Source organism: Bos indicus x Bos taurus, chromosome 4 (assembly GCF_003369695.1).
Source record: "Bos indicus x Bos taurus breed Angus x Brahman F1 hybrid chromosome 4, Bos_hybrid_MaternalHap_v2.0, whole genome shotgun sequence".
Classification (NCBI taxonomy): Eukaryota; Metazoa; Chordata; class Mammalia; order Artiodactyla; family Bovidae; genus Bos; species Bos indicus x Bos taurus.
The window spans coordinates 95,762,203-95,784,251 of NC_040079.1; the positions used below are offsets into that span (position 1 = coordinate 95,762,203).

Below are 22,049 nucleotides of genomic sequence, written 5' to 3' on the forward strand. Positions count from 1 at the left end.
ATCGTTAACAGCTGAAGGGTAGATTGTCACGACATTGATCGTACCCTCTCCGAGGGACTAATTTCATTTTCTACACCACCAACAGGGGCTTGCCATGTCCTTAAAATTCATAATTGCAAGAAAAATGGTAGTATACTATTTGTTAATCCCTTTGTGAGGAATTATAGTTTGGATAGTAATTCCAAATAGGCATGTGGCCTCTGACAAAAATAGTTGGGGAAATCAAAGTGAAACCCTGAACATGTTTTTCCACTTTTCCATTCATGTAATGGAAATGCTGTGTGCAAACTTTGAGGAAAAACAATGTTTATTTGAGGATCTAAGTTTCATTATAACATAAAAGTCAAAGTAGCTTGAAGATCAGTAGCATACTTACCATATTGATGGAAAAGATCTATGTGTATCTTTCAAATCTTTATGTAAGGAAAATTATTCAACAGAGACAAGATTGTATCTTGTTTACAAGCCTGTCAGACAGACCGCAATGCGTAATAAATGTCCATCTGTCCTAAGAACCAGATTCTGAGCAGGCTTGCATCTGTTTTCCTCTTCTAGAATCCAGTAGGCAGACTTCTTAGTAAGAATCTAGTCCTGAAGTTATAGACAAGCATGTGTATTTATCGTAGTTAAAGGCAGTGTATCGTCTGCAGATAATATGCCTTTCTATTGGTTAATTGCATAAATGACTATACAAAATAAAATGAAATATTGACTAAATCAATTTTTTAAAATCTTGCTAAAACTTGTGAAATATCCTGCTACTGAAATGCTAACGAGTGAAAAATAATCACATCTTTTTTTTTTTTTTCCTTGCTTGTTGAAGCAGAACTCAATTTCCAATCCTTCATTAAAAAACTGGGACTTCAATTTGTTACTTCCTTCCAGTGTTTCTGCTTCCATAAATTGCGTCCTCCCCAGAGAAATTTTATTCCTGATATAAATATCTACAGTATGTTTGTTTTTAATGGGTTCATTTATTCTGTTGAAACAGCAGATTATAAATCAAATTGCAATATTTGGAGGTATAATTTAAGTAGGTAAATTTTCAAATGAGTTGGGGACACTCCACTTTTAATACATATGAGTCATTGCCAATTTTTACTATGGAACTATGTCTGCAATGTTGTGCCAAATGTATCTACAGTTTCATTGGCCATGGCTGCCATGGCATTTTCCACTCCTGACAAGAAAGTTTCATCAAAAAAATTAATAAATAAAAAGCAAAACTTAAAAGGAAGTTAAACTTCTTTGAGATTCTTTTGACTCCTTGAGGTAGGACTAGAGAATAAAGGAAAATTGTGTACTGCATTTTTATACTAGACTTTAGTAGCAGAGTTGATACTGTTTTTGGCAACATCAGACTTCTAACAAATGAGTGTCTGCCATTTGGGGTGATGAAACTTAGTAAATATTTATTCATTGTCCTAAATAAGAGATACATTCATTTATGTAATATTAATAATGGCATTTTATTGTGAATATTAATATAGTCATATTAACTGAGAAAATTATGAAAAGACCATCCCAGGCAAACAAAATACATTTTAAAAACCTGCGGCTATGTTAGTTATTTTTGCTAGAGAGAATGCCTCATGTCCTCTTAACTTTTACCTTAGAAACCTCATCAGTAGACTTTGTTTTTCTTAATGATGTAACTTCAGAGATTGCTTCTACACTGTCCTTCCTGAATGAAGGAAGCTTCCTTGTGCTTATTAAGTCTGTGTTTGTGTGCTTATTCAATAGAGTTACTGAATTACTTGAAGTAATTTACTTGTTGCAAAGTAAAAAATGTAGCACATTTAGTTCTTTCACAGAAGTCTCTGGTTTTGTGGTTGTTTAAAAAAGAAATTAAGTTAAACGATTGATTTGTAAATGTCATCTCACGGTAGGAAACAGCAGTACAAATGTTGTCTGCCTGCAGAAGGTAGAGCTTGTTGTTATACACTTTGTTATTACTAAGCAAAAATCAGTATTCCACTAGATGGAGCAAAAGGGGCAGTAACTTTGCAGACAGCGCAAGTTCCTGGGCCAGGTATAAGAGATTTTGAAGTAAATAATTTAATTTCTTGGAAAAAATCAATATAAATACATATATATTTCAAATACGTATTTATTTATTTATAACTTCCTGAAACTTGTAAGGGCATTTTGAGTGATCTCATTTAAATATTGGTTTATTTTTTAGTCTCTGACAAGATTTTTAGAAATAAAGATGCCTGATTTATTTTTTTCAGTTTTGTATCGTCTGGCCAAATTAAACAGTACACATTGCCCTAATGATAGTTACGAAATAGTACAAGTTGGCAGATGTCTGTGAACACTGGGTACAGAATTCTACTGACTCTGAAAGTTGGTTTGAAATGTTTACAGTTTGCAGTGAGAGCATTACATCAGTTTTTAGTCGCTTGATTAATGATGAGAGTGTGCGAATATTTGAGAGCTAGATAATTTGAGGATCCGTTCAGCCTAATATTCTCATATCTGAAATTAGATAATGAGAAGGTAAACAATCTCTCCAGTGTTACCTTTCCCTACCTTTGATGATGGGAATGTTCAAACTGAGATGATTTTGATAAAAAATTAGCTTTGTAATTCTCAGTCCCCAAATGATATTTATTCTCACTTACTGATTATTGGAAAATCTCAACATAATAAATTATATTTTTAAAAATCCAGCATCAGTACTGGAACAGTATTTTGATATCTTACCAGAATTTATAGTCACTAAACTTTGACAAGATAGGTATTTTTATTGAGGTACAGTTGATTTATAATATGTTAATTATTGCTGCACAGCAAGATGATTCAGTAATGTATCTATATATATAATTCTTTTTAAAATATTCTCTTCCATTATAGTTTATCATAGGATATTGAATATAGTTCTCTGTGCTATACAGTAGGGCCTTATTATCATCCATTCTGTATATAAAACCTTGGGCTTCCCTGTTGGCTCAGTGGTAAAGAATCTGCCTGCGAATGCAGGAGACGTAGGTTTGATCCCTGGTCCAGGAAGATTCCCTGGAGAAGGAATTGTCAACCCACTCCAGTATTTTTGCCTGGGAAATCTCATGGACAGAGGAACCTAGTGAGCCATAGTCCATGTGGTCGCAAAGAGTGGGACACGACTTAGTGACTAAACAACAATATAAAAGCTTCTCTCTGCTAACCTCAACCTTCCGCTCCATCTCTCCCCCAACCCCTGACCCCTTGGCAACCACCAGTTTGACTGGACAAATTTCTAGTGTGAACAGAAAATGTTAAATAAAACACATTAAAAATTAGCTGTCTTTCATTTGCCAACAGATAGGCCGCAGGCCTAAGAGAAATAGCTATTTGGGAAGAATTTATAAAAAATATAGGACAATGGGAGCAAAGCCTCTAGGTATACAGGCTGTTGATGAGCTGTCTAATGCCTCCTATTTAGATCATGTTCTCGCTCTTGCTCTCAAACTTCATGAGAAAAGGATCTCACTCAGTTCAGTTCAGTCGCTCAGTCATGTCCGACTCTTTGCAACCCCATGAGTTGCAGCACGCCAGGCATCCCTGTCCATCACCAACTCCTGGAGTTCACTCAAACTCACGTCCATCAAGTCAGTCATGCTATCCAGCCATCTCATCCTCTGTCGTCCCCTTCTCCTCCTGCCCCCAATCCCTCCCATCATCAGAGTCTTTTCCAATGAGTCAGCTCTTCGCATGAGCTGGTCAGAGTACTGGAGTTTCTGCTTTAGCATCATTCCTTCCAAAGAACATCCAGGACTGATCTCCTTTAGAATGGACTGGTTGGATCTCCTTGCAGTCCAAGGGACTCTCAAGAGTCTTCTCCAACACCACACTTCAAATGCATCAATTCTTCGGCGCTCAGCTTTCTTCACAGTCCAACTCTCACATCCATACATGACCACAGGAAAAACCATAGCCTTGACTATACGAATCTTTGTTGGCAAAGTAATGTCTCTGTTTTTGAATATGCTATCTAGGTTGGTCATAACTTTCCTTCCAAGGAGTAAGCGTCTTTTAATTTCATGGCTGCAGTCACCATCTGCAGTGATTTTGGAGCCCCCCCAAAATAAAGTCTGCCACTGTTTCCACTGTTACCCCCTCTATTTCCCATGAAATGATAGGACCAGATGCCATGATCTTCGTTTTCTGAATGTTGAGCTTTAAGCCAACTTTTTCACTCTCCACTTTCACTTTCATCAAGAGGCTTTTGAGTTCCTCTTCACTTTCTGCCATCAGGGTGGTGTCATCTGCATATCTGAGGTTATTGAGATTTCTCCCAGCAATCTTGATTCCAGCTTGTGCTTGTAGCATTTGGTTATTCCAAGCCCCTGTGTTACCTCATTTCCATCTCTGTATGATAAAGTAAGCTCGCTACATATGCAAATTGCATATGTCTCTTCCCTCAGAATAGGGGTTAGAATTGTTTGAATTCCAGCGTGCAAAGTCATAAGCAGGGGAGAATGGTGGAATTGGGAAGAGAAAGAGTAAAAGGTTTAGCTTTACAATTCTGGGTCTGGTGGGAATATTTTTGAAAATGTAGGTGCTATTTCCTGCAATCAAGAGCTTTGCAGAGCTTGATAATCATTTCCCAGCTGTATCCCTTGCTGAATTGTTTCTAGTTGTGGGTATTCCATGGCCATTTTTTCCCATTTATGATGGAAGAGGATCATATCCATCTTGCTGATAGAGAGCTGGGGATTTAATTCCCACAGCTTCTCCTCTCTTCCTCCTTACCTTGAAAAAGTTTAGCTTTGTGCTAAGGTGTGAAAAAAAAAAAAGAAAAAGTCTTGACTGTAGTATGTCAGGCATATTTCAGCTCGATTTGTGTCAACCCTAATAAGTAAGTTGACAGAATAATAAATTGAGTGCCTGCTCAAGACCTGGCACCTGTACAGGAAATAAAGACACATTTCAATTGCAGGCAGGTTCTTTTTGTTTTACAAATGGAAGTTTTCCAGGGATCCCCTGTTTCTTTTACTGAAATCTTGGTATCTGAAAGCCTCTTTTAACTGTCATTGGAAAACTTGACAAGAAAGACAGCACCTTTGAAAAGAGATACTGAGCTGGTGGGACACGGATGAGGCAGGTGGCTGTATTTGCCCTCTTCACTGCTATGTCTTCCCTTTTTTGTGCTCTGCCTGACACCCAGTAGATTCTTAATGGAAATTCATTGAAAGATTGAATGAATTCATGAGTTCACCTGCTTTGACACTGTGTACTAAAACAAATGTCAAAAGACTGCAGATTATTTCAACTTTCTGTTGCATTTTCTTTTTTTTTTTTTTTAATCCGTTGCATTTTCTGTCTTAATATTTTTCTTTCTGGATCAGTCTTTTGTATTTAGGGTTATCAACTGGGACAGTTTTGCTCCTAGGAGACATTTGGACAGTTTGTTATCACACCAGAAGTGGAGGGCTGTGTTGCTGGTATCCAGTCAGTAGAGACTGGGGATGCTGCTCACCCGCCTACAATGCACAGGACCAACCCCCGCAACAAAGAATTATCTGGCCCCAAAGGCAACAGTGTCAAACTTTAGAATCTCTGAGAAAACTTAAGTTAGACCCTTTAAAATTCATATTATTCACTATTTTTTACCTAGAATTTGAATTTTATTTGGTCAGTCCTCTACCACTGAGTCCTAGGGAACAATGTAAAGTTTCCTAATTTGAGTAATTGTTTTCACAAGACAGACCCCTACAACTGAGAATTATTTTGTCTGGATGTCAGTAATGAATGACATTGTTCAGAAGTCATAGTCTAGATATGAATTACCAACCAAGCTAACTTACTTTACAATAAAATTTTTTCTACCCACCCCCCACCATGTTCAGACAGTAAAGAGTCTGCCTGCAATGGAGGAGACTGTGGGTTCAATCCCTGGATTGGGAAGATCCCTTGGAGAATGGAACGGTGGCCCACTCCAGTATTCTTGCCTGCAGAGTTTCATGGATAGAGGAGCCTGGGGGGCTACAGTCCATGGGGTCACAAAGAGTTGGACACAGTGAGCTACTAACACTCTCACCCTGATCAATAACCTGGATGACAAACTGGAAGACACATTTCAAATCTCAAGTTCTTGAATTCCTCGGAGTTCCAGAGCAGGGTGAGAGCCCCTGGCCCATTGTCTATCCTGTCCCATGAGGGACCTCACATACCTATGTGTGGACACCCAGATTGCTCATCCCATCTCTGTCTACATGTCCAAAAAAGCCACTTTTATCTACCTTGTCATGGTGAACCTTTTCCACACCCACAGGTGGGCCCTCTGGAGGTCTGGACCAGGAAAGGGACTCATGCAGGTCCTGAAAGCAGGTTGAAGGCCGCCTGACAGGGGGGGTTCTGGAGTGTCCAGGGCTTGGACTGAGTTGTGACAGGAGTGCTGGGTAGGCAGTCCAATTGGGTCAGGGACTCGTCTTTAAGGACAAAATGGCTCTTTCCAATCATATAATTGTTGGAGGAGGCCATGGAGAGGAGGTGACGCTGGTTGACGTATAAGCTGAAGCTTTCTTACCCTTCCCCTCTCTTCTGCACTCTGCCCTGTCTGTGGAATGTAAGTTCCACCCACAATCCCATGATATTGGCAGCTGTTTCAAGGATGAATCCTTGAGAGAGTAAGGTGTTGTTGAGGCCATCTTGCCTGAATAAATGAATTAACCCAGTGAGGACCTTTCTGGAAACTCTCAAGATTCTGGAGGGACAATATGGAGATTTATGTTTCCCATAGCCACCGACAAACCAGCTCTGTAAGTTCCTTTGTTTATAAAAACTGCCACCTCCCAATCTAGAGTGTTGCATCTTATTCTTTAGTCTCTTCTTACTCTACCTGTATGACCAAAATTTATAAACTGAGAATAATCTTAAATTGAAATTTGAGTTTTAAGATCTGATGATGCATAATCCTTTTTGAAAGTATAGGCATTTGTCATTTCTATTGATTATTTTATTAGTGCCATTGGGAAGAGGACTAGTGTTTTGTGTTACTGATTAAATAATAACTTGAAGAATTCAAAATATGGGGCTATTTTAAAGTTCTTATCGATAAATCACAGTTAAAATCATATCATAATTAAAGTCAAAAGTAGATTAAAAGTAAATACCTGGGTCTCCAGCAAACCCAGTAACATGTTCATTCATAGAAGCTGACTGTGTAAAGGGAAATATTAGTAAAAGAATGAATATAAAGAGAAAACTAAAGATCTGCTTCTTTGACTTTTATTTAAAATTAGTATATTTAAGAATTTCCTCAGTTCATGGTTTATAAATAAATTTTTATTCAGTAGTATCATTCATTTTACATATGAATGATAAATATAAGTGAAAAAGTTAGTTCAGTCTTATCTATAAAAGTGATAAAAGCAATGATTAGCTTGAGTCTGATCTTAAATTTGCTCACAGAAAACTTAAAAGGAAAAATACTCCTGTTTATAAAATTGAAGTATATTATGTATATTTTTGAAAGTTCTTGAAATAGAATTTGCAGAAGCTTGATTGAACAGGTGGTAAGAGATAATTTATATGAGTTTTAAAAACAATTGTTTACTTCTAGGAAAAATATTCTTTTATATTTTGAGATCAACAGTTTGTTACTACAAGGAATCAGATCAGATCAGATCAGTCGCTCAGTCGTGTCCGACTCTTTGCGACCCCATGAATTGCATAACTCCAGGCCTCCCTGTCCATCACCAACTCCTGGAGTTCACCCAGACTCACGTCCATCGAGTCAGTGATGCCATCCAGCCATCTCATCCTCTGTCGTCCCCTTCTCCTCCTGCCCCCAATCCCTCCCAGCATCAGAGTCTTTTCCAATGAGTCAACTCTTCTCATGAGGTGGCCAAAGTACTGGAGTTTCAGCTTTAGCATCATTCCTTCCAAAGAAATCCCAGGGTTGATCTCCTTCAGAATGGACTGGTTGGATCTCCTTGAAGTCCAAGGGGCTCTCAAGAGTCTTCTCCAACACCAAAGTTCAAAAGCATCAATTCTTTGGCGCTCAGCCTTCTTCACAGTCCAACTCTCACATCCATACGTGACCACAGGAAAAACCATAGCCTTGACTATACGAACCTTTGTTGGCAAAGTAATGTCTCTGCTTTTGAATATGCTATCTAGGTTGGTCATAACTTTCCTTCCAAGGAGTAAGTGTCTTTTAATTTCATGGCTGCAGTCACCATCTGCAGTGATTTTGGAGCCCCCCAAAAATAAAGTCTGCCATTGTTGCCACTGTTTCCCCATCTATTTCCCATGAAGTGGTGGGACCGGATGCCATGATCTTCGTTTTCTGAATGTTGAGCTTTAAGCCAACTTTTTCACTCTCCTCTTTCACTTTCATCAAGAGGCTTTTGAGTTCCTCTTCACTTTCTGCCATCAGGGTGGTGTCATCTGCATATCTGAGGTTATTGATATTTCTCCCGGCAATCTTGATTCCAGTTTGTGTTTCTTCCAGTCCAGTGTTTCTCATGATGTACTCTGCATATAAGTTAAATAAACAGGGTGACAATATACAGCCTTGACGAACTCCTTTTCCTATTTGGAACCAGTCTGTTGTTTCATGTCCAGTTCTAACTGTTGCTTCCTGAGCTGTATACAAATTTCTCAAGAGGCAGATCAGGTGATCTGGTATTCCCATCTCTTTCAGAATTTTCTACAGTTTATTGTGATCCACACAGTCAAAGGCTTTGGCATAGTCAATAAAGCAGAAATAGATGTTTTTCTGGAACTCTCTTGCTTTTTCAATGATCCAGCGGATGTTGGCAATTTGATCTCTGGTTCCTCTGCCTTTTCTAAAAGCAGCTTGAACATCAGGAAGTTCACGTTTCACATATTGCTGAAGCCTGGCTTGGAGAATTTTGAGCATTACTTTACTAGCATGTGAGATGAGTGCAATTTTGCGGTAGTTTGAGCATTCTTTGGCATTGCCTTTCTTCGGGATTGGAATGAAAACTGACCTTTTCCAGTCCTGTGGCCACTGCTGAGTTTTCCAAGTTTGCTGGCATATTGAGTGCAGCACTTTCACAGCATCATCTTTCAGGATTTGGAATAGCTCAACTGGAATTCCATCACCTCCACTAGCTTTGTTCCTAGTGATACTTTCTAAGGCCCACTTGACTTCACATTCCAGGATGTCTGGCTCTAGGTGAGTGATCACACCATCGTGATGATCTGGGTCATGAAGATCTTTTTTGTACAGTTCTTCTGTGTATTCTTGCCATCTCTTCTTAATATCTTCTGCTTCTGTTAGGTCCATACCATTTCTGTCTTTTATTGAGCTCATCTTTGAATAAAATGTTCCTTTGGTATCTCTGATTTTCTTGAAGAGATCCCTAGTTTTTCCCATTCTGTTGTTTTCCTTTATTTCTTTACAAGGAATACAGAGTGCTATGAGGATCCAGTTTGAGATGCTAAGAAAAATATCTAAAAAGCTTGAAGCATGTGTGTGTGTGTATGTGTGTGTGTGTGTGTGAAAGGAAGGACAGAGTAGAGAAGAGAGGATGGAGTTAGGCAGCAGCAACTTAAACTTTATTGGATTAACACATGTTAACTTAGTAGGCATTTTTCAGTCCTCTTTAAAAACATGCTGTTTATAATTTTCTACTTTTTACATTTCCTTTAAAAAGCACCCTTCTCGTGTTCTTTATTAAGATTTAGAAATGACAGTCACAGCAAACAGTCATAGTTTTGTCATATTTTGTTAAATGGGTTCTGTGAAAAGTATTTTTAAGAGACACATAAAAAGAACATCCTGCTAAGTTCCATGAAACAGAAATAGTTGGCATCCGTGATGCCTGTGAAACAAAAGGAAACATGGTATGAATCACTTGGATACCAAGGGAACTGAGCCTCTTCAAAAGCAAGATAGAACAGCAAGAAACCAAGAAAAAGAGGGAAAGGATCTTATTTTTACATGTGAACAGATTCACTTTTGTATATAATCTAAAATGTTTTAGCATAAGTTAACCTCTAAAATATAGTATAATCATTACTGATAGATTTTATCTTTCCAGGTTGTTTTCCAGGAGCATTGAGCTGACTAGTTATGTTTATATCTGGGAGAACTACAGACTCATTAGTTTGCCTTGGGATTCTCCATGGACTTGGTATTTAACTTTCTTGGGAGTTGACTTTGGTTACTACTGGTTCCATCGTATGGCTCATGGTAAGTTCCAAACCAAGGCTTTATTGCTACTGAACTTACGTTGAACTGTGTTTGCCACTTAGTTGGTATTCAGTAAATATTTATTGAATGAATGACTAAATGAATAACTTATTTACAGTATCTAAAGATTAACAATGAAAATTTACTTTGCGTTTTAAATGGAAACAATCTGAAGTCATTGTTGAAAAATGTGAAATTACTAGAGGTACATATTTCACACTTCTTGTATATAATGTATTTTTGTTAAACCCTTTAGAAAGTCCTGGCTATTGGATCACTTCACATCCCAATTATCTAGGGTCATTCAGAAGAGCTTTGTAACAGCCCGGAATCCTAGCTAACGTGCTGTCATGTAAGCCTGATTCAAGTTCTTGGCTGTGTTGCCATGTTACAAATGAAAATGCAATCAGCTAAGGCGCTAGCCATAATGCACTTGAGTGTGACCACAGCTTTGCACAATTTCTCATCTGGTATAAAACCTTCATATTGTACTGGTTCACTGAGTTTGCTTGTGTGGATTCTTGGCTGCACTTTCCAAAGAAATGTTTTGTTATGGAAAGGAAAATGGAGGAGCACGGAGCTGTCTAAATCTCTTACTGGAATAAGCTGGGGTTGAAGAATGATTGTAGAGGTAAGGTGAGCTAGTGGTCTGTAAGGAGGAAGGAGGCATGCAAAAGTATTTCTACAAGGAAATGGAGCAAAGTGCTAATTTGGGCAATCTACTGAGGAATTGAACTCAGGATTTCAGTGGGTAGTTGGGTTGAGTGGGTGGGGAGGAAGGAAGGAAGAGGAAGAAACCTGGAATAATAATACAAAATAGACGGGGGATGGAAAGGAGAGCCACGGAGATCAGAGTGAATAACTGAGCTATGTGTGTGGGAGTATGTGTGACTAAATGTCCTTGCCAAGCAAGGATGAAGGAAATAGGAGTAGCACAGACAGCATCAGGCTAAAGGCAGCTAAACTTTACACACACTGTTATTTTGTTAAGCACTTTAAATGTGACATTTAATGACACTGTAAAGAGTGTTAATTCAGTAAAACAATTTGGAGGGAACAGATAAACTAGAAAAAGTTGTTTGTTTTGTGTGTGATAACCTTTGCCTTTGAAAATAGTAGATCATCTCCTGACATCATTTCCTTGTATATAAATGAAAGAGGATACTCCCAAATTGAACATGATTAAGAATAAAATAGGGTCTACGCAGTAAACTTTGTATTTCATTTCAAAACAGTAGTTTTCTCCCTGAAGCAAACCCATTGGCAATTTCCCTCACTTTCTGTTGTAGCAAATGGGTAATGCAGAGAGCATTTACACTGTATTAGTTAATTTCAGGAACTTTCTAATATCACACTGTCCTGTACAGATGTGTTTGTTTGGAAAATCTGCAAATTCGCTTAATCTTTGAAAGTCCATTATAACAGAAAACAAAGAACCAACAAAATATAACCAAATATAAAATGTTTAGAAATATGTTGATTGTAAGTGCTCTCAGGGAAGAGCAATAAAATAAAATAATATGTTAAAAACATGGAATCAAAGTTGTTTAAAGTATGCTTCCCATTAGAAAATTTTGAATCAAATCCAGTAAAGGCAGCCATTAAAAAAATCTGAAACCTTCTGGAAAAACACTCACCACTTTCAGGCCATGAAGCTTAATCATAAGTTCAAAGACTTTTGACTTGTGATGGAAAGCTAGTTGGAAAAAAAAAAAAAAAAACTACGTAGTTAAATGTGTCAAATTTCAATGAAACAATCAATTTTTAAATTTTATATGATAATGCAAAATATTAAAATAGGGTTTTAGAAATCTAAATCTGTAGACATACAGAGTGAGAAGATAAAGCCAGTAATATCAAATTTTTTTAGTCTATTGGATTACTGAGCAATTAATTGGTTAAATTTATTTCAACTGAAAAGTTGAACAGTTCTAAAGTCTTAATGTTGTCTTAAAATATTTTTTAAGACCCTGCTTTTTCTACTTAATGTGTTACTTTCCTTTCACTGTTTGCAATAAAATGACATAATAAAAGTATACTCCACATTTGCTGAATGTTAAATGCTATGACTTTTGAAGAAACAGTTTACTATATATTGAAAATTTTGTTTTTGCATGCATTTAAATCACTTCTTTATAAGCTACATCATTGCTAAGTGTTTGTTGTTATTGCTGGTTTACTAGTTTGTTTTGCATACATGTAGAATTTTCTTCAATGGCACCCCACTCCAGTACTCTTGCCTGGAAATTCCCATGGACGGAGGAGCCTGGTGGGCTGCAGTCCACGGGGTCGCTAAGAGTCGGGCACAACTGAGCGACTTCACTTTCACTTTTCACTTTCATGCATTGGAGAAGGGAATGGCAACCCACTCCAGTGTTCTTGCCTGGAGAATCCCAGGGACGGGGGAGCCTGGTGGGCTGCCGTCTATGGGGTCGCACAGAGTCGAACATGACTGAAGCGACTTAGCAGCAGCAGCAGCAGCAGAATTTTCTTACATTAAAGAGAGAGTTTCCTTCCCTGGTAGCTCAGCTAGTAAAGAATCCACCTACAACGCAGGAGACCCTGATTTGATTCCTGGGTTGGGAAGATCCTCTGGAGAAGGGATAGGCTACCCACTACAGTATTCTTGGGCTCAGATTGTAAAGATAGTAATGAATCCACCTGAAATACAGGAGACCCCAGTTCAGTTCCTGAGTTGGGAAGATCCTCTGGAGAAGGGATAGGCTACCCACTCCAGTATTATTGGGCTTCCCAGGTGGCTCAGATGACAAAGAATCTGCCTGCAGTGGGACAGACCTGGGTTTGATCCCTGGGCTGGGAAAATCCCCTGGAGAAGGGACCAGGCTACCCACTGCAGTATTCTTGCCTATAGAATTCCATGGACCAGGGAGCCTGACATGCTACATTCCATGTGGTTGCAAAGAATTGGACAATGAGTGAGTGACTTGCACTTTTTGTATTTGTAGGAAAGTTTAAAAAACCTTGAATTCCATCTCTGTCTCTATGAAAAATGGCAGAGGATTATTTGAGGCTATATGTATTCTTTATATGTCATTCCTTTTTCCCCTGGAAAAAATGAGAAAGAAATTGATAACTTATCAATTTACACAGAAACAAGAGTTGTGCAATAATTATCCTACAGTGCTTTGACTACTTTAGAAAGATGGAATGATAACATTAAGTAGGTCTTAAAGTAACTTCTTACATGCTTAGTCTCCTTTACAGAAAGCTACATTATTTTTCTTTGTACTTCCTATTAGCTGTACTAAACATGTAATAAGAAAAAGAGTAAAGATTTTTAAGGGAACTTTTAAAATATAAATGATTATTTCTTGAGGGGCAGCCAGAATGAGCCTTCCAGGGTGCTGGTAATAGACTTGAGTGTGATAATAGACTTGTAGTTATATGAGTGTATATTCTTGTAAAAATTTATCAGTTTGTACATTTAAAGTTTATGTACTTTATCACTGGACTTCCCTGGTAGCTCAGTTGGTAAAGCATCTGCCTGCAATGCAGGAGACCCTTGTTTGATTCGTGGGTTGGGAAGATCCCCTGGAGAAGGGAAAGCTACGTACTTCAGTATTCTGGCCTGGAGAATTCCATGGACTGTATAGACAATAGACTTGTAGTTTTATTTGGGCTCCAAAATCACTGCAGATGGTGACTGCAGCCATGAAATTAAAAGACGCTTACTCCTTGGAAGGAAAGTTATGACCAACCTAGATAGCATATTCAAAAGCAGAGACATTATTTTGCCAACAAAGGTTTGTATAGTCAAGGCTATGGTTTTTCCTGTGGTCATGTATGGATGTGAGAGTTGGACTGTGAAGAAGGCTGAGCGCCGAAGAATTGATGCTTTTGAACTGTGGTGTTGGAGAAGACTCTTGAGAGTCCCTTGGACTGCAAGGAGATCCAACCAGTCCATTCTGAAGGAGATCAACCCTGGGATTTCTTTGGAAGGGATGATGCTAAAGCTGAAACTCCAGTACTTTGGCCACCTCATGGGAAGAGCTGACTCATTGGAAAAGACTCTGATGCTGGGAGGGATTGGGGGCAGGAGGAGAAGGAGACGACAGAGGATGAGATGGCTGGATGGCATCACTGACTCAATGGACGTGAGTCTGAGTGAACTCTGGGAGTTGGTGATGGACAGGGAGGCCTGGCGTGCTGTGATTCATGGGGTCGCAAAGAGTCGGACACGACTGAGTGACTGAACTGATATACTTGTAAAAATGTATTAATTTGTACATTTAAAGATGTACTTTATCTACACCTCAATAAAATGTTAAGCTAGTAAATAATGCCACCAATGTACTTTCTGCTGAATAGTCAGAATGATACAATGAGTAAATAAATTTAAAAATAGGAATCAAGAAGTTATGTTTTGTGACAGTAAGCATAAACATATGACCTTACACAGATTTTACTGCATCAGTTTCTGTAACTAAAGATGGTGCAAGTATCAGCTTGCCAGTCATTCATTGTATTCCCTCTCTTCCTCACATTCTTCTTTGCTATTTCTTGTCTTATCAGAGGTAGACCTCAGAGATGCTCCTCTTTTGTGAGTGACCTGTTGTTAGGTTCTGCAATTCAAAGGTCTGGTAGGACACAGCAAAGGCAGGACAAGAGGGAGGGGCTTTGTTTCTGTTTTCTGAAGTGCCGTTTTCTATCAGCCCTTAACAGATGAATATGTGGGGAACCTCGTGGTGTTCATCTCGTGGTTAAGATGTAGCCTTTAGTGTCTGATGGACCCCTGTGCTCTAGGTGGCCAGTGGACTGGGTGTATCCCACACCCTCTGGGGTCTACACCCTCTTGCAATCTCTTTGTTCCCAGTAGAGTCCCTGTGGGAGCACAACCTGTACAGAGATGCAGACTCTTAGACTTGGTGTTGGTCATGGTAAAGGGCTCTTTGAAACTTGTAAGTATTTGCCTCATTCACTCTCCTTAAGATCTATGGGTAATATTTGTGTTCTACAGATTCTACTTCTGTGCTACTGACCTGTACCTTGTTTAACTCTTTTAGTTAACTACCTTTTTACTAGTTAATAATTCAGTGCATTAACTTTACTTATTACAATGATTGTATGCTTTTTGTTTCCTGATTGGACCCTGACTGATGCAGTGAGCCTTCCCACATATTATATAGGGTTATAAATTAGAGTTCAGCTGGCTATAACCTTTACTATTTCCTTCTGAGGCATTGATCATACATTTAGACTGTAACACTTGAGCCCAGTTCTGAAAGACAAGACATTGAAATATAAAATTGTTATAAAGAGAAACCTATACAATTTCCTCAAATTCTAGTTCTTTTACTCAACAAGTAAGCTGCCTTTACTTTTACTCAACAAGTAAACTCCTTAATTCGTTTTCTATTTATTTATTCCTTTATCTAAACAAGGTGAGTGTTCACAATTTTTGTGTAATTAAACTTTTATTCCCACAAGTTTAGTGTCACTCAGCATTTGTATATGATTAATTAAGCTTTTCACTCCTAATTGAATTTTAAGGGGGTTAAATTTAGATAATTCTAATTTTCATTATTGTTTAAACAAAGCATAAGCAGATATATTGAACAGAATTTTTTTTTTTTTTTGGTTGGGAGATAGTGGCAGAAATGTAGTCTATATTGAAAAACCGGTTACTTAAGCATTCTTGTCTTTCTTTTTTTTAGCAACCAGTATTTTTGTAAGTCTTTGCCACATATTATGCCTCACTTACAAAAATATGTGACTGTATTTTTATTGAATCACTGAGGTGAAGTCCTCTATTTGCCTTGTTTATTGCTATTCCTCTTGCTTTTTCCCCGTGATTTCTCACCTTCTCTCAGCTCTTGGAGGAGTCATCCTTCACAGTATGTATAAAGGAAGCCTTGGAATTCCCATCACCGTGCCTATGACCTCCAATTTCTCATCATTAATTTCTGATAAGGAGCCTGGCACCCATGCTAACCATTTCCTCTGAGCTTCCCTGGTGTCTCAGGCAATAAATAATCTGCCTGCAATGTGGAAGACCCAGGTTCAGTCCCTGGGTGGGGAAGATCCCCAGGAGAAGGGAATGGCAGCCCAGTCCAGTATTCTTGCCTGGAGAATTTCATGGACAGAGGAGCCTGGTGAGTTCCAAGGGATCGCAAAGAGTCTGACACGACTGGACAACTAACACTTTCACATTTTCATTTCCATGACAAGGGCTATCTTATGACTAATATTAAACATTTATCCGCAGGAGCACTTCCAATGTGTATGCACTGAAATATTATCGTTATTTCCCCAAGAGAGCACCATTTGAAGGAAGTTTCCCCTGGAAATAACTTATTTTATCACTGACAGCTGCAGTCACCCTTAAAGCCACAGTCTAAATTTCCTTTGTTGTTTTTATATTCTGTACATAGATAATGTATGAAAAGCACACTTGATACAAAGAATCTAGCCATGATCAGAGGGTTGAAAGTAAAGATCCTTTCAAATAGAGAATTCATACACTTGCTAATAAAGGATAGAACTTTCAGAAATCTTAATTAGCCTATTTCTGAACACTGATAACTATAATATAGATATATGGGAATAGTTGGAAGTACTTGAGGATGACTTTAGTAATATTTTACAGAATTAATAAAGCTCTGAAATGAGTATTCAAAATGAAACTGAAAGACAGAGATAAAGATTAATTTATCAGCATTATCTGACATGACTGACTCTATTTAAGACAGCTGCTGCTGCTACTAAGTTGCTGCAGTTGTGTCCGATTCTGTGCGACCCCATAGACGGCAGCCTATCAAGCTCCACCATCCCTGGGATTCTCCAGGCAAGAACACTGGAGTGGGTTGCCATTTCCTTCTCCGATGAATGAAAGTGAAAAGTGAAAGTGAAGTCGCTCAGTCGTGTCCGACTCTTAGGACCCCATGGACTGCAGCCCACCAGGCTCCTCCGTCCATGGGATTTTCCAGGCAAGAGTACTGGAGTGGGCTGCCATTCCCTTCTCCTGGGGATCTTCCAGGAGATTTAAGACAGAGAATATGCTAATTTTCTTTTCCTGCTGAGCCTAATACTCTTGTGTGTTACCTAGCAGAGCAATGGAATTTGAGTGAAGTTTAGGTGTGTAACTCTGTATGTGCAACTATGTACTATCCACATGACCTTGAGATTAACCTCTCTGATATAGATTTTATTTCCTTCCTATATTCCCCAGACTGTACACTTCATACCCATGACTTATTGATTTGAAACTGTAAGTTTGTAGCTCGTAGTCTCCCTCACCTATTTCTTTGGCACCGATTCTTAAATTTCCAAATCTCTGAATGTGCTGATTAACCTTTCTCAAAGTACTTACATAAAAACCAAATGGAATCCTGTTAAAAATTCATATTCCTGAAATGATGCTAGTATCAGGATTAATAACTAAAATTCAAGTATTATTGAAAGCCATTGGAAGAGCATCAAATGTAGTGGTAGAAACACGTAGATTCTAGAGCCAAAATAATGGAAGATTCAGTATTCTCCAGATATGAATTCTTTCCAACTTGTCCCATAGATTCCGTTAATCCCTAATCAAAATCTTGCAAGTTATTTTGTGGATATTGACAAATTAATTATAAAGTTTACCTGGAGAGGCAAAAAGACTTAACACAGAATGTTGAAGAAGAAAACAATAGCCAACAAAACATTGGAGGAAAAGAAGAAACTTGGAAGATTGATGCCACCCATCTTCAAGACTTATGAGCCTATGAAGGTACAGAGGTCAAGACTATATGGTATTGTCAAAAGACAGACAAATATAGATCAATGGAACAGATTAGAGACCCTCAAATAGATCGGCGTAGTTGTGGTTGGCAAAAACGAGCAAAGGCAATTCACTTAAACCAAGAAGAGTCTTTTCAACAAGTAGAGCTGAAACAACAGGACATTTACATGTAAGAAGTAAACCTAGACACAGACTTTACAACCCTTCACAAAAGTTAAGCAGAATCTTAAACGTAAAACAAAACTATAAAACTCTTTGAAGATAACATGGGAGTAAATGTATAAGTAAGATTTTGGGTGTTGAGATAACCTTTTAGGTACAACATCAAAGGCATGATCCATTAAAAAATTGATAAACTGGACTTCATTAAAATTCAAAACTTTTACTCTATGAGAGACAATGTCAAGAGGATGAGAAGACAAGCCAGATGGGAGAAAGTATTGGCAAAAGATGCATCTGATAATAAACTGTTATCCAAAATGTACAAAAAACTATTACAGACTCTGTGGAGCTGGACTGCCTGGGTTCAGACTTTGGCTCTACAACTTACGGTGTAATATTGAGCAAGTTATGCCTCCTCTTATTTATCCTTATTTGTAAGATACAAATAACAATAGTGTAACCCACATAAGATCGTTGTGTGGTATAAATGAATTATAGTTGAGAAACGCTAAGGGCAGAGACTGATACATAATAAGTAAACAACTAAATATAAACTCATGTTGTCTGGTCTCTCTTTTTATGTAATACGTTATATATAATATATTTTTTTTCAATTTTATTATATCTTTATTTATAAATGTATCTTTGTCATTGTAAAAGCAACATAATCACACTAAAAGATGAAAACCAGAAGCTTTTAAGTTTAATTAGGTCCCATTTGTTTATTTTTGCTTTTATTTCCAGTATTCTGGGAGGTGGGTCATAGAGGATCCTGCTGTGATGTATGTCAGAGAGTGTTTTGCCTACGTTTTCCTCTAGGAGTTTTATAGTTTTTGTCCTTACGTTTAGATCTTTAATCCATTTTGAGTTTATTTTTATGTATGGTGTTAGAAAGTGTTCTAGTTTCATTCTTTTTTTTTTAATTTTATTTTATTTTTAAACTTTACATAATTGTATTAGTTTTGCCAAATATCAAAATGAATCTGCCGCAAGTAAACTGTCATGTTTCCCTTAAATGACAGTTAATACATAGTCATTGTTAAAATATTTATCTTTTTTCACAACACGTAGTGAAGCTTACTTATTGTATACAGAGTCATTTTTTCTTATTGTTATATGGAGTTAATAATAATACTTCATGAAGGCTCTTGTAAAGATGCACTATATATTTGTAGGGTATATGTACAAAATGTATTATATAACATACACTGCATGTATGCATGCTAAGTCGCTTCAGTGGTGTCTAACTCTTTGCCACCCTGTGGGCTGTGCCCTGCCAGGCTCCTCTGTCTGTGGGATTCTTCAGGCAAGAATACTGGAGGGGGTCACCATGTCCTCCTCCAGGGGATCTTCCCAAACTAGGGATCAAACCCCAGTCTCTTAGGTCTCCTGCACTGGCAGGCAGGTTCTTTACCAATAGCGCCACCTGGAAGCCCATAACACTAACTAGAGAATTCTAGTTGTATCAGGTCATGTGGATTTTTATTTATCAATGTTAAAAAAATTGCCTCTGTATTTAATAATATGTATATATTAGAAAACGAACATTTCAGGCCTCACCCCTAGGTCAGATATATAGACAATAGGGAACACTGCAAGACAGTGTTGTAGGTTTCCAGTGATAAAGATATGATATTAACAATCTTTCCCTAAATGATTGGTGTCAACTATAATAATAAAATTAGTGTCCTTTTATTTTAAAATTGTTTTTTTCCTGAAGTTAGTATTAGGTAATTTGAAATTTTTTTGATAGATCAAATTTATCCATATTCCCTTTTACTTTAAACATCACTGTTTTTACCTTGCTCTTTTGGAAGAAACAAAATCTACTAGAATTTGTATTTATTACTTAGATTTTAAAGTTGCTTCTGTTGCCTTCTCAGCTTAATTAAATTTTAATTTATTAAAAGGTTTTTCCAGCTTAGAGACTGAAATCTCTTTTTCCAGGACCTAGAAAATGACTTGAAAAAAAAAATATCTCTAAAACAGACATGTTCTTTCTTCTCTTACACAAATAGGTAATTTGACTTTGTCCTTTTTCTTACAGTTTAATGGCTTGTATTTCTTAGGATGCCTTCTTAAATGTAACTTTGTGTTATAGGCATTTCAAAAGTATGTGTATAAATTTTTTTCCTCTCCAAATTCACACACTTATGTAGCTTATGATGCATCATTTTTTAAAACAAATGTTTATTGCGGCTCTGTGCCTTGGAGCTATTTGAAGCATTGAAGGGTACCCGTCCTCTCACATGAAGTGCTTATACCATGAGTTAAATAAATAGTACAGGCAAGCCCCAGAAAAATGCACCAGATGTACAGGTGGTAGTCAAATCAACAAAAAATGTATCTCATTTCATTGTATCAGATTTATTTAGCAGTGCTCTCTTTTTCTTTAGAAATTTTGAAATATAGTGAGAAAATAAGTCATTATGCAGAATTTTAAAGCCTCCACCATAATAATAATATTGCTTAGGAAATAAACTAACTCAGAGTTAAAGAACAGAGTAAACTACAAATAAAGCATAAAACGTAGAAAATAAAATGAGTTTGAGTAGAAGATATTTAATGCAGGCAGTATGTATAAATCATGTTTATAACAATAATTTATAGTTTAAAAATTTACTAAAAAGAAGCAATGAAAGCAATAATATAAGAATAAAACTGGATAATGTTGTATAGGCACCTGAAGCTATCATCATGTGCTCAGTGACTAAGTTGTGTCTGACTCTTTGCAACCCCATGGCCTGTAGCCTGCCAGGCTCCTCTGTCCATGGGATTTTTGAGGCAAGGGTACTGGAGTGGGTTGCCATGCTCTCCTCCAGGGGATCTTCCTGATCTGGGGATCGAACCTGCATCTCCTGCTTCTCCTGAATTGGCAGGTGGATTCTTTACCATTGAGCCACCATGGAAGTCCAAGTTATCATCATAGCTTATTTTTTTTGACTACATAAAGATCAGTGGGAAACTGGAATATGAACAGGGATAGACATAATTAATAATGTCAAGAAAAGAAGTTGATTAATATTTTATGAAAATGGAGATGGATATGACTATTGCATTGTAAAGAAATATGTAACCACAGCATAACATGAGTTACTTGGAATGAGAATGCATACTTCTTTAGATCTTAACTACTCACCATCTTTTAGTGACTCTATATGGATAGTTTGGCATATACACAGATCAATAACTTCAACAGGGAGAACTAAAAGGTATCACTCTGTGTTGTTTTACCAAAAGTTTGTGAGTAAAGGGTAAGCACTGAACTTCACTAAAATTTAAATACAATTAGGATGTTCTGCAGGTGACAAGAAGTCTTGTCATTTTCAAATGCTGTGGGACTCCAGAGTCTGGATCTTCTGCACTTGAATTAGGTATAGTAAACAAAAATATCCGTGAATATATTGAATATATGAAGGCCAAGTAAGTATCAGAACATCTCATCCTGTTAGGTATTGAAAACCTGTCACCTTATAATATAATACTAATACTGTGTGAAATTTACTGAGTTCTTTTTCATTGTTTCCATTGCTTCATATATGTTTTCATATTTAATTAGAACAACTAGGTGATGAGTTCTATCATCGTACTTTATGAAAGAGGAAACTAAAACCAATATTATTTAAGTAACTTGCCCTACTCTCAGTGTTGACATGCCACAGCATGGATATTTTGACTGAAGTCATTGATTAGAGTCTCTTAGGTTTGTCATTACTCTAAGATCTTAATACAATTATTTTTTAAATTTATTTTTAATTGGAGGATAACTGCTTTTCAGTGTTGTGTTGGTTTCTGCCATACAGCAATGTGAATTGGTCAAAATATGCATATGTCCCCTCCCTCTTGAACCTCCACCCCCCAACCTCGTCCCACCCTTCGAGGTTGTCACAGAGCTCCGCCTTGAGCTCCCTGTGCCTATTCAGCAGCTTCCCACTGGCTATCTTTTTAAAATTAATTTTAATTAATAAGACATGTACTAATATCATCATCTGT

At 37.5% G+C, this 22,049-nt stretch overlaps 1 protein-coding gene across 5 annotated transcripts in view; it reads left to right on the forward strand.

Moving 5' to 3' along the window:
- Positions 1-22,049, forward strand: part of AGMO (alkylglycerol monooxygenase) — a 390,090-nt gene that overhangs the window by 6,232 nt on the left and 361,809 nt on the right. For all 5 annotated transcript variants that reach the window (XM_027540026.1, XM_027540025.1, XM_027540024.1 and 2 more), the window contains exon 3: positions 10,002-10,153. In XM_027540026.1, the coding sequence (XP_027395827.1) occupies positions 10,002-10,153 (152 nt within the window). The remainder of the gene's footprint in view (positions 1-10,001; positions 10,154-22,049) is intronic.